Source organism: Leucoraja erinacea, chromosome 14, assembly GCF_028641065.1.
Source record: "Leucoraja erinacea ecotype New England chromosome 14, Leri_hhj_1, whole genome shotgun sequence".
Classification (NCBI taxonomy): domain Eukaryota; kingdom Metazoa; phylum Chordata; class Chondrichthyes; order Rajiformes; family Rajidae; genus Leucoraja; species Leucoraja erinaceus.
In genome coordinates this window covers 28,616,726-28,630,549 of record NC_073390.1, presented here as the reverse complement: position 1 = coordinate 28,630,549, position 13,824 = coordinate 28,616,726, and the positions used below count along the sequence as shown (strand labels likewise).

The 13,824-nt window shown below is 46.8% G+C and overlaps 1 protein-coding gene across 1 annotated transcript; it reads right to left on the bottom strand.

Moving 5' to 3' along the window:
• Nucleotides 1-145: 145 nt before the first annotated feature.
• Nucleotides 146-13,600, bottom strand: henmt1 (HEN methyltransferase 1). Its single transcript, XM_055645984.1, has 7 exons — nt 13,452-13,600; nt 11,621-11,733; nt 9,331-9,443; nt 6,941-7,075; nt 3,846-4,028; nt 1,456-1,624; nt 146-1,027 (listed from the first exon to the last, which is right to left on the bottom strand). The coding sequence occupies exons 1-7, from the start codon at nt 13,498-13,500 to the stop codon at nt 593-595; spliced, it is 1,197 nt and encodes a 398-aa protein (XP_055501959.1). The 5' UTR covers nt 13,501-13,600; the 3' UTR covers nt 146-592.
• Nucleotides 13,601-13,824: the final 224 nt, after the last annotated feature.

The following is a 13,824-nucleotide window of genomic DNA, read 5'->3' as shown; positions in this document are numbered from 1 at the left end:
TCTCCCCGTGACAGAGAGGTCAAAGGAGGAAATATGTTCTTGGTATGTTTAAGAGGTTTAGAGAGGAATTGAGAAGGAACATTTTCACCTGGAGCTAGGTTAAATTCTGGCAAAGAAGGTAGTGGAAGCAAGTACATTTAAGAAGCACCTGCATAAGCATTTTAATTGCTGAGGTGTATAAGGTTACATTGCTTATCAATGGGATTTGTATCAATACATACTTGATAGTCAGCACAGGCCCATTTCTGTGTGATCCTCTGTGGGATACTGGGCAGGTGGATAATTGATTTCAATGAATCAAAGTATCCTCAATGGCCTCTTGTATTATCATCTTTCTCCATTAACAACCCGGTATCGGTTCATATACATTAAACAATCCATCACAACTCAGGTAAAACAGCCCAGGGAATGAACAGCAAGACTGTGGCGCCTCTCCAATCCCCACAGATACCAGGATAGCAAACAGTCGTGAGAGAAGGTAAGGCTTCCCAGAGCCTCTATTCATCCCCCTTGCCTCAGTGAACTGTTAGAATGAGCAAAAGCTCCTGCACACTGATCTGAGGAATTGTTTATTTTCAGTTCCTGCCACTGATCAGTTCTCATCCCCGGCTGGATACAGGACTGAGGAACCGCAGTGACTGAGCTTCACTCTGTTAGACGCCTGCAGCACCTCCTGCAGCTGCTGGAGGGAGTCACTGAGCTGCCGGATTCGGGGGTTGTTGAAGAATGTGGACACGGGAATGTGAAGCTGAGCACCGATTTTGGTGACCTCGGGGCTCCAGCTGAGCTCAGGGCACCCCGCGACCTCTGGGCTCCCCCCAAACGATGGGCCGCTGACCTCCGGGCTAAAAGCAGCCCGTGCACACTCCTCGCCGTCAGCTCTGCACGTCCTCCATTCACTCTGCCCACCAGTGTCAATGTCAATGAAACTCCGTCTCACACATTCCGCAGCGAAGATCACCTCATTCAGGATGGCATCGTGCAAGATTTTCCGATTTTGCAGACTTGGGTAAACAGCTTCATAAACCTGTGACACAAGAGGGAAGAACTAACAAAGGGTCACAGTGTTCTTCACAGCACGTTTACAGAGGCAATCCCAGGACATACAGGAATCCATGAAAAAGGTGGCTTGTTTATTAGTTAATGGATTCGGATTATGGAGGTTTGATGATTTAGGAAGAACACTCACAGGATGTGGGGACGGAGATTCAGCTCACTGACTGACTGAGTGGGAAGAGTGGAGCGAGAGACAGGAGCAGCAGGGAGGGAGACGAGAGCGGGGGGGGGGGGGGGGGGGAGGTGGGGATGGAGAGTGAAAGTGGGACGGGAGAAAACAACAGCGAGAAGCGAAAGGAGAAAGGCGAAGCAAAAGGAGGGGGGAGGAAGAGGAGTGGTCACTGTGACTACAGGTGCTTCCTCTATAATCTTCACTCCCTTCTGACTTACAACACTCACCAACTTGTACGGTAACTCAGAGTTCTTCATCTTGATTTTGGCCCTTGAAGGATCTCTGCGGAAGATCGCTACTTGAGTACAGAAGCCCAGTGTTTCTGTACCTGCGGGCCCTACGCCCACACCAGTGAACTCCATGGAGTAGGCATTTGTACGTCCAATGTCCAGACACCTGCGGGAGCAGAGCAGAGGGCTATTAGTAATTCACAGCCTTTTAACTTTCACCGACTACACAGAATTATGAAGGGCAGTGAGAGGCTAGATATTAGGAAATCTTTCCCCGTGGCAGAGATATCTAAAACTACAAATGAGAGTTTAGGGTTATAAGGGGTGTTTGATTCAGAGGGAATTTCAGGAAGAGATTATTTACCCAGCACGTGGTGGAAATCTGGAGCAGAAGTCTGTGGACCAAATGCTGGTAAATGAGATTAGTGCAGATGGGATGTCAATGATCACCATGGACTTGGTGGGATGAAGGGCCTGATTCTGTGCTGTATCTAGATCTCTAGAGTTTGAAGGATTATATTATTGAGACTTGCTAGATCCTTAAGGGACATGAAGTAGAATTATTCCCATGAGTGGGGAATTTGAACGAGGGGTTGTAGTTACAATATTTGGGACAGGCATTTAAAATGGAGCTGCTTCTCACAGAGTAGGTATGTTACAAAACCTACCTGAATCGTGGCTGAGCATCTGCCCTACCCCGTGTGTGCGATTTTGGCGCTGTTTAGAGGGGGCGGGTTTAAAACGCGATTTTTACTAGGCTGTTGCAATCGAAAATGTTCAGCCTAGTAAATCATTAACGGAAAATCGCTGAAAGACCCCGTCGCAAAAGGTATTATTAGTTTTTATGGCCTTGTATAATAGTTATAGTAGTTTAAAAATCACTCTCTAAACTCGCAACCTCTCGCAGCCCCAGGGTTTTATAAAGCAAACAATTAAAGGTATGTACCTTATTTTTACATTAAATGGGGCTTCTTAAGAACCCTGTATATAAAATTTTCTATAGCGAGTAGTTCATTTTGGGCTCTTTATATCCCGCAGTATTTTTCTGGGCACTTGAGGGCACAAATCCAGCGCAATGTGAACGTTCTAAACCAGCACGTTCACAGGAACCCACTAGAAAGCCATTTAAATACTTTTATTGTCATTCAAAAATACACCACAAATGCAAGTTGAACACTGAAATTCCTTCCATTTGGCTATAAATTGATGTAAATGAGATTTAAAATCATGTTTTATTGTGAATTATTTGTGAATATTATTTGGACACTTAGGCTATTTAAAAATGTTAATCATTTATTAAGAAATGGATAGATGTTTAGATCTAGTAATTGAAGTTTGAAATTAGCTACAATTGGGTAACTAACTAATTATCTGCTTTAATTTCAGGTCATCCAAGTAAGATTGTTTTATATTTGTTTCAGAATGCTTCAATCTATGATAACTGAAAATTTCATTCAGTTCTCTTAATTTCTAAGAAGATTATGGGCTTTTGACTGTCCACGCTCACAGCTTTTTTGTTATGTCCTTAGAAAATCAATAGGGATGCTAATTTCCGAGTATGAAAATGGCCATAACTTTTTTATTACTTGAGATATGAAAGTGAATTAGGTGTCAAATTAAACTTATTGTTATGCTTTATCTGATGGGATAAATTGCAGACTTGATTTTTGAAATCTCAAAATGTTGTAACATTGCTACACAGTGAATGTCAGGAATTCTCTATCCCTGGGGTTTGTGGAAGCCAGATCTTTGAGGGTGTTTAAAGAGTAAGTAGATACATTACTGAAAGATTAATCAAATTGAGGGCAGTGGTGAACTAGCACCGAGGAGCTGCAGCCAGTGTAGAGCAGCCTTGATCATATCAATTGGTGGGGCAAGGTTGAGGGCTGAATGACCTTCTCCTGCATCTATTTTCTTCTGGATGACTGTAAACTACAGCTGGGTTCATGGGGCAATAACCTTCTCCTGCATCTATTTTCTTCACTGTAAGGTTAGTCTCCAGTGTTTTCTGAGCAGGATGGAAAATCCCATCAATCAAATACTTTTATTGTCATTCTGCACACCACAAATGCAAGTCTCTGAAATTCTGATCTGGCTAAGTGAATAAAGAAATGGAATAAAATGGAAAAAGATAAAACAGATAAATAGATAATAGTGGCGGCAAATTATATGGAATTCAAGTGTCTGATGGCTCGGGGGAAGAAGCTGTTGCAAAACCTGGCCGTTCTGCTCCTTATACTGCGATACCTTTTGCCCGAGGGCAGCAGAGTGAATAGTCCATGATGGAGATGTGTGGGGTCTTTTATAATGCTGTTGGCCTTGGACAAGCAACGTTTGCACGCAATGTCCCAGAATGAAGGAAGAGAAGTCCCGAGAAGTCCACTTACCAAGCTTGAAATTCCGATCTGCTCCATTCAAATCTGTGGTCACAATGTCTGAATTGGGTTACCCCTGGGAACAAGATGTTGAAGTCAGCATTGGGAGTAGTTATTACAACTACAGCTGGGTTCATATAACCAAACAACACTTCTGAAAATCTTGCCAGTTCGGCTGCATCCAAATGCTCTATTCTGAATAAGGAATAAGAAATGGATCAAATAAGACAACAATAAATTACATTGTGCATTATCGTTACAGGGAAATCCTCAAGGAATACATTGTATGTACCCAATGTATTTTCTGATGCTCCAAAAGGAAGGGTCCCTACAAAGCAATGATTAAATGTGAGAGGAAGTGGAAGTTCATAGGGAAATAAATACAGAAAGTTCTGGAAACAGAATTTCTGGTCAGCGAGGAATGTTTTTGGAATTCTTTCCCTGGCAAACTCTGGCAAAGGGTCTCAAACTTGAAATGTTAAATTGCTTTAAAACTTGGATCAAATTACCCTCTGGCAGATAAGATTTAAGAAAATCCAAAGGGATTTTATCGTATTGACACTCCTCGACTTATGCAAGGGCAGCATTCCGTAAAGCCTTATGCAAGTCAGATTTTACTCAACCCTGTTAGCTAAGTCGGGGAGTGCCTGTACATTAAAAGAGGGCAATGAGAGAGAGAATAGGGCCCCACAGAACCCAAAGCGGTCATCTAAGTGTGGAGTCACAGGAGAATGATGAGGATTTCTCCTCTGTTGTGGAGAAATACATGATGGTGAGGGAACTTGGGATAGTTAATTGAGATGTCTTGAGGATAGTCTATATTACAGTAAGACCATAACAACATAAGACACAGGAGTAGAATTAAATCATTTGGCCCATCGAGTCTGCTCTGCCATTCAATCAAGGCTGATCTATTTTTTCCCCCTCAATCACATTCTCTGCCTTCTCCTGTAACCTTTGATGCCCTTACTAATTAAGAGCCTATCAATCTCTGCTTTTAATACCCAATGATTTGGCCTTCACAGATATCTGTGGCAGAGAATTCCACAGATTCACTAAACTATGGCTAAATAAATTTCTTTGCATCTCTAGTCTAAAGATACATCCTTTTATTCAGAGTTTGTACCCTCTGGTCCTAGACTCTCCCACAACTGGAAACATCCTCCCCACATTGACTCTATCTCGGCCTTTCATTATTCGGTCGGACACAATGGGTTCCCCCCCTCATTTATATAAATGCCAGTGAGTACAGACCCAGAGCCGACAAATGCTCCTCATGTGTTAACCCATTCATCCCTGGAATCATTCTAGTCCACTTCCTCTCGACCCTCTCCAACACTAGCACATCCTTCCTCAGATATGGGCCCCAAAACTGCTCACAATTTTCCAAATGTGACCTGCTCGGCATCTTATAAAGCCTCAGCGTTACATTCTTGATTTTATATTCTAGTCCTCTCGAAATGAATGCTCACACTGCATTGGTCTTCTTCACTGCGGACTTGACCCGCACCAGCTCTCCCAATCCATTTGTACCTTTGATTTGTGAATCCTTTAGAAAATAGTCTATGCCTTTAATCCTTCTACCAAAGTGCATGACTGTACACTTTGCTACACTGTATTCCACCTGCCACTTCTTTACGCACTCTCCCATCGTGTCCAAGACCTTCAGCAGAATCTCCGCTTCCTCAACACAATCTGTCCCTCCACCTATCTACTGATCATCCACAAACTTGGACACTAATTCCATCATCCAGATTATTAACATAAAACGTGAGAAGTAACGGACCCAACACTGACCCACGCAGAACACCACTGGTAACCAACCAGAAAAGGTCACCTTTATTCCCAGTCTTTGTCTTCTGCCAGTCATGCTAGTTACCTTGCCTCCAATACCATGGACCCCTTTCTTGTTTAGCAGCCTCACGTGCAGTACCTTATTAAAGGCCTTCCGAAAATCCAAGTAAAAACCTCAATTTTTTCTCCTTTGGTGATCTTGCTGGTTTCTTCCTCAAATGGACTCTAAAATCTTGCCAACCACGGAAGTCAGACTAACCAGCCTATAATTTGTGTAGGAAGGAACTGCAGATGCTGGTTTAAACCGAAGATAGAAGATAAACAAAAATGCTGGAGTAACTCAGTGAAACAGTCAGCATCTCTGGAGAGAAGGAATGGGTGTTGTTTCGGGTTGAGACCCTTCTTCAGACCAGCATTTTATCATTCCAGTTCGGTTGCATCCAAGTGCTCTAGTCTCAGTAAGATCATCATTTGGCGAGTGAAGTGCCGGGTAACTAGAGGGTGGCTAATTGAGTTGATTGAAAGACATAGCATGGAAACAGGCACTTCAGCCCAACGGGTCAATGCCAACCATCGATCACCCTTCACACTAGTTAAGTTAACCCACTTTCTCATCTACCTATACCTTCTCGTCATAAACACCTGCTATGGTCAAGTTTCCCCATCCATGTCCTCTTAATGTGTATACCTCTTTCAAACATTCCTCAGCATCTTCTACTCCATAGAAAACAAGCCAAGCCTCTCATAACTGAAACATTCCAATTGAGGTGAACCCTCCTCTGCATCCTCTCCAGTGAATCAAGTCCATAAGTTCGGGTAGTGTCTTATTTACTGTACCTCTACCCAGAGGGACAGAGCTACTGCTGGAGGTCCCACAGAGGCCAAGCGTGCAGATTGTACACAGCGGTGGATCAGCAGTGGAGGACATCCACAGCATTACCAGGCCGGGCTGATCCCTGCAACACCAACCCAGTGCTGCCAGCAGGACAACGGGCCTTTACGGACAAGATAAGAGTCCAAGAACGTGAAAGCTGAAGGGCACAAGGTGGCGTCAGAAAAGTGGCACCTCTTTGTGTACTACCTTGGTGAAGTCTACTATTCTTACACTACAATCATTGTACTTTTATACTTATTTATGATTGTCCTTATGTATAGTATGATTTTACTGAATTGTATGCAAAACAAATTATTTTACTTTATCTTGGTACATGTGACAATCAAGTACCATTGAATCATCATCGAAATGATTTTCCACACAATGTTTTTTACTGTATCTCATGCGACAATAATAGTAAGCCAATACAGATACTTACAATTCAATGCACGAAACAAAATCACAATCCAGCATGCGCGGGTCCTTCACAGCGACAGATCCCTGGTACAGTCTCACTGACAATGGGCTGGGCCGGGGCTGCAGGTAGTCACCGGGCAAGGGGGAGACACGGTACCTGGTGGGAGCAAGAACCCCAGTTCATCATCGCCAAAAGTGTAAAGTTTAATGGGACAATCGCACAATGAAGAATATGTGTGGGAAGTTTCAGGTATTTTTTTTAAATTCTTTGCAGGAGAATCCTATACCTCATGCACGCTCCCGTCTAACTGGCATACCCTCTGGGCCCAATATTCCATCAGTACCGGTTCCGAAGGTGCTCAACATCTGACTATGGCAGAGAATTCACAGACACTTCTCCCGCTTGTGATCTAGACAGCAAACCCTCCTTCTTAAAGCTGTTCTTGACCCTCCCATCATCTGAAACCTTCCTGCATAGGACGTGTCCAGTTGTTAGAATTGTATAGCTTTTAATGAGATGTCATTTCATTCTGCTTCACTCCAGAGAACATCCAGACAAGTCCCACCAACCCAGGATTCGATCCAGTAAACCTCTGTTACACTTCCCCAAAACAAGAACACCGTTCCTCAGAGAAGGAGAGTCACAACACTGGGTGGGATCCCATCACAAATCTGTCCAGCTGCAGCAAGGCTCCTTGTTCCCTTCCAGTGAAGACCACCATATCATCTGCCTTTACAACTGCTGCCCTTGTTTTTACAGACAGGTGTATCCATCTCCCAGATGTCCACACCATCCAATTTCCCAGTCTTCACCATTCAGATAATCTGTGGCTGTAAAATCAAACCATGAATTATCTGGTCTGGTTTTACATTTACAATAGATCACCTCTTCTATATCCCTGTCACACTGTACCTGCCATGAAATTCCCCACTCACCCAACTAGTCTGAATAACACTGGAGCCTCAAGCTCATAATTCACAGCAACCTCACCCAAAGTTGAACCCCCCCCCTCCTAACCACGCATAATGACCGCATCAGTCACTCACGCACACTCACACCCAATCCCATCTCTGGCCACTTTCAGATTCATCTATCCTATGAGTCACATTTTCATTTCCGTACTCCATTACAACACAGGAAGAGGCCATTCATCCCATCATCCATACTCTGTAACCCTATTCTCCCCATATGTCTGACGTCTCCTCTATTGCCAGAGTGAGGCTAAACATAAAATTGAGGAGCAGCATTTCATATTTCACTTGGGCAGCTTACAACCCAGGAGTATGAGTTTTGATTTTTCTAACTTCAATTAACCACTGCATTCCCTCTCTCCATCCCGCCCCCACCAAGTCACACCAGTTTTACGTCTTCACCTAGTAAACAGCTAACAATGCCTTGTTTCCTTTATAATTTTCGAATATCTTTCATTCATTTGCTCTATATCTCTCTACATCATCGCCTACATCTCTCGTTTCCCTTTCCCATGACTTTCAATGTGAAGAAGGGTCTCGACTCGAAACGTCACCCATTCCTTCCCTCCAGAGCTGTACAGGTTTGTAGGTTAATTTGGCTTTGATAACATTTGTAAACTGTCCCTAGTCTGTACGATAATGCTAGTGTACGGGATCCATGTTTAGCGCGGACTTGGTGGACTTGTGTTTCCGGGCTGTGTACCTAAACTGAACTATTGGGCTTTCGAGAAGAAACCTGTACTCAAGTTGGCTTGTATACAACCACACAGCAGTAACAATGCCCTTTTGAAACAGTCTCTTAAGCAACTAGGAATGGGCAGTAAAAGCCTTTGCAGTGAAAACTTGGGTCCCAGCTAAATAAATGTTTGGTTGTATCATGGTCTGGTGTGGCAGTTCCAATGCACTGGAATGCAATGTAATGTACGAGACTTCCGAGTGATGAACTCAGCCTGGCCCTTCATGGGCACAAACCCTCCCAACCAACAAAAGCGTCTACAAGAGGTGTTGCCTTAAGAAGGCAGCATCTATCATCAAGGAGTCTCACCATGCCCTCTGCTCACTGCTATGGGCAGAAGATACAGAAGCCTGGTCCCTCACCACCAGGTTCAGGAACAGCTACTTTCCTACAACTATCAGCAGAATAGAGCAATGGAATTCTTGCACCACCATGGACTCATTTTCTAATTGTGTCTTGTTTTTTGCACACTGTTTTGTACAATATGTGTAACTTATGTGTGTTATGTTTTTGTGCGTATGTTACTGTGATGCTGCTGCAAGCAAGATTTTCAATGCACCTGTCCCTCACCATACTTGTGCATGTGACAGTAAACTTGACGTGATAACAAGTGAAGAAGGTATCTTCTTACAAAGCAGAAAGGGAATGGACCGATCAAAGTCCATTGGAAAACCTAAGAAAAGCATTTATCAAAATCAAATTACATGTTTTCCTTCAGAAGTTCCAAGTCTGTGTCCACTCCGATAAGAACCTCAATACAACTGCAGAACTTTAACCGAGACAGTAGAGTGCATCGTGCACATCCCAAATCTGCCACCTGGACACAGGAGAGGGCAGAGAATCACCAAATAATATTTTACAAACCGTTACACCTTCATGTTACTTCACCTGCAATTGCCAGAGGACGAAAGTAATCCTTTTATATTCTGTTCATCACATTAATGATACTGTACAAATGTATTTTGCAAAAAAAAAGGAGAGCAACTAGATGAACTCAGTGGGTCAGGTGGCATCTGTGGAGGGAAATGGACAGATTTTGTTTTGGGTTGAGATCATTCACTTGGACTGGACGGCGAGGTTGGGATGGGCACAGAGAGCAAAGGGGGTGAGGTTGGAGTGGGTAAGGGGAATGAGAGGTCAGGGTAGTTGATGTCATGTCGGCAGTTAGAAATGAAAAGGTCACGAGGGATTAAAAGCCAGAGGGAAGTGTCCAAGAGGAACAAGATTATAGGAGACAGGAGAAAGAGTCAACAGTAGGTGGGAGGAGAGAATTCCATGTCAGAATAAAATGGGCATTTAGGCAATGGAAGAAGAGCTCAAGATGCCGAGGTTGGGATTAGGGCTGAGAGAGCATATATATGGAGAAACTCAGTGGGCCAGGCAGCATCTGTGAAGGGAAATGGATAGTTGATGTTACAGGTCGGGGCCCTTCTCCAGTCGGACTTGTTCAGGTCCTCTAGCAGTTTGTTTTTTACTCAATGTCCCTTCATTCTTCGTCTTGAGGTGATGCTGTTCACCAGTCAAACTGCCACCAATGGATTAACCAGGTAACACGCAACCAATCTGACATTCAGATTGAAGAACAAACCAAAATATATCTCAAAATGGAAACTCAGCAAGGAGGAAATGAGTTTGGAGGAAAGGCGTTACAGAACAGCACAACACAGGACAGGTACATTGGCTGAACATTTAAACTGCAGACCTGCCTATATAGAGACAATAAACCTCCATTACCTGGCTGTTTGTGTACCTGTCCAAATGCTTCTTAAATGTTGCTATAATATCTGCTTTCACAATACTTCCATTGGTAGCAACTTCTTGGCAACTCTTGTTTTTTTTTTGGGGGGGGGGGGGTCAGAGAGAGGATGTGGGGAGAAAGGGGAAATGGGGGGGGGGGGGGGGAGGGATGTGTTTTGTAGAAGTTACTTAAAATTGACACAATTGAATCATACTGTTGGATTGTAAGCTCGCCAAATGAAATATGAGGTGCTGTTCCTCCAGTTTGCATGTGACCTCACTCGACAATGGAGGAGGTCCAGGACTGAAAGGTCAGTATGGGAATGGGAAGGGGAGATAATGTAGATAGCATTCAGGAGATCCAGTAGACCTTGGAAGACCTAGCTAGGTGTTCAGCAAAACGATTGCTGAATCTATGTTTGGTCGCCATGATGTCCAGGAGCCCGCAGAGGGAACACCGGATGCAGTAGATGAGGTTAGAGGTGCATGTGAATCTGTGAAGGACTGTTGGAATCCCTGAATGTAGTCGAGAGAGGAGGTATAAGGACTGGAGTTCAACTCCTGCAGGGAAATTACCTGGGGAGGGGGTAGTTTTGGTGGGAAGGGATGAGTAAACCGAGGAGTTGCAGAGGGAGCGGTCTCTGCGGACGGCAGAACGATTAGTGGTGGGATCACGTTGGAGGTGACGGAAATGTCAGAGGATGATATGTTGAATGCAGAGGCTGGTCGGTGAAAGGCGAGGACCAGGGGAACTCTTTGTGCGTCTGGGGGAAGACGAGGAAGCAAGAGCAGAACTCCGGGACACAGAAGAGACACGGTTGAGAGATCCATCTACAACAGACGGGGGGGAAACCACTGAGGATTGAGGACATCTCAGATGTCCTCGTATGGAACACCTCATCTTAGGAGCAGATGCAGCGGAGACGGAAGAATTGACAGTAGGGGATAGCATCTTTGCAAGCGGCAGAGTGGGAGAAAGTGTTGTCAAGATAACTGTGGGAGTCAGTAGATTTATAGTAGACATCAGTCGATAGTCTGTCCCCTGCGATGGAGACCAAGAAAGGGGAAAGAGGTGTCAGAGATAGTCCAGATATTGAGGGCATTCATTGTAGAAGTTAGTGGTGAAGTTAATGAAGTGCATACCCGGAACAAGGACTGTTAGATGTGACCAACAAAAAGGCAGGCATAGGCCCTTGATTACACCTTTAACTTGAAATTTAACCTTTAACAGATAATTAGATCCCATTTTCTCCTCACCTTACGTGCCTGCAATTTCTCCACCAATTCTACAACCAACTGGTATCGTTGTTTGTACAGCGGTGGAGAAAAGGTTATGGTCTCCATCGCTTCCGCTTGGTGACACCAGCAACCTGATCAAACACAAGAGCCACATGTGTCTCTGTAAATTGTGAGGGTTACAGTCGGAAGGAGTGTGATTTAGTCAGGGTAAGGTGGTACAGGGTATGAGGGGTAGAAGGGGGTAAGGAGTGAGGGTGTGAGGCAGGGTTCATGGAAAGATGGACAAGGTGAGGGGATACAGGGTGAGGATCCGGTGGGAGGTTGTGTGATGGGTTCAGGGTGAGGGGGTACAGGGCGAGGTACATGGTGAGGAGACGCTGGGAGGGGATGTAATGGGGTTCAGGATGAGGGGGTTCAGGGCAAGAGGGTGAAGGGGACCATCTGGAGGAGGTGTGTTGGGATACAGGATGAGAGGGTGTGATATAGTCTGGGTGAGGGGAAGGGGGTACAGGTGAGAGGATGTGACGGGGTACAAGGTGAGGGAGTATAGGGTGAAGAGATGTGATGGGGTGCAGATGTGGTTGAGTGGGAACTTGGTGAGGAGGGTACAGGGTGAGGGGGGTCAGGGGGTTCAGAGTGAGGGAGGGGGTCAGGGACAGTATGATGGGGGGGGACAGCTTGAGGGGGGGTTCAGTGTGATGGGGGGTGAGGGGGGTCAGGGTGAGGGGGGGGTCAGGGTGAGTGAGGGGGGGTTCAGGGTGAGGGGGTTCAGTGTGAGGGGGGGTTCAGGGTGAGGGGGGTTCAGGGTGAGGGGGGTTCAGGGTGAGGGGGGTTCAGGGTGAGGGGGTTCAGGGTGAGGGGTTCAGGGTGAGGGGGTTCAGGGGGGTGGGTGAGGGGGTTCAGGGGTGAGGGGGGTTTCAGGGTGAGGGGGGGTTCAGGGTGAGGGGGGTTCAGGGTGAGGGGGGTTCAGTGTGAGGGGGGGGGGAGAGGGGGGTTCAGGGTGAGGGGGGGGGGTCAGGGGGGTGAGGAGAGGAGGGGGGTCAGGGTGAGGGGGGTTCAAGGCATCAGGGGGTTCAGGGTGAGGGGGGGGTTCAGGGTGGGGGGGGATCAAGGGGGCAGGGTCAGGGGGGTTCAGGGTGAGGGGGGGGTCAGGGTGAGGGGGGGTTCAAGGTGAGGGGGGGGGTCAGGGTCAAGGTGAGGGGGGGTTCAAGGTGTGGGGGGGGGGTTCAGGGGGGTCAGGGCATCAGGAGGTTCAGGGGGGGGGTTCAGGTGAGGGGGGGGTTCAGGTGAGGGGGGGTTCAGGGCATCAGGGGGTTCAGTGTAAGGGGGGTTCAGGGTGAGTTCAAGGTGATGTGAGGGGGGTTCAGGGTGAGTGAGGGGGGTTCAGGGTGTGGGGGGGTTCAGGGAGTTCAGGGGGGTTCGGGGGTGTTCAAGGTGAGGGGGGTTCAGTCAGGGGGTTCAGTGTGAGGGGGGGGTGAGGGGGGGTTCAAGGGGTTCAATGTGAGGGGGGAGGGTGAGGTGAGGGGGTTCAGTGAGTGAGGGGGGGGGGTTCAGGGTGAGGGGGGTTCAGGGTGAGGGGGGGGTTCAGGGTGAGGGGGGGGGGGGGGTGAGGGGGGGGGTTCAGGGTGAGTGGTCAGGGGAGGGGGGGGGGGGGGGGTGAGGGGGGGGGGGTTCAGGGTGAGGGGGGGGTTCAGGGGGGGGGGGGGTTCAGGGTGGGGGTTCAGGGGGGGTAGGACTACAGAGACAGGGTCGCGGCTACGGGAGAGCAGGCGGGTGAAGCTGCGTCAGCGGAGGATGAGACTGCATTGCAAGAAGGGCCGTGGGGTAATGAATGGGGGGATTTCCGTACAATGACGAAGTTGAAGAATAATTCCGTGTAAAATGCGCCGCAAACTCATCCGAGGATTGACATCAGGCTTAGCTCCGGGCGATGACGTCTTTCCTGTCCAGTGATCATGGAAGTGACATCACATCCAACGAATGAAACGTCATCGGGAATATGACCTCAGCGCTAGATCTGATACGTCATTCCATGACGCAAACGCACCATCCAATCACAGCCGGCGCCAGCCCCGCCCCTACTTTGTCCCTAAACCTTTAATTCTGCAAATGAAGAAAGGTCTCGACCCGAAACGTCACCCAACCCTTCGCTCCAGAGATGCTGCCTGTCCCGCTGGGTTACTCCAGCATTTTGTGTATTACTTTAATTCTGCACTTTGCTC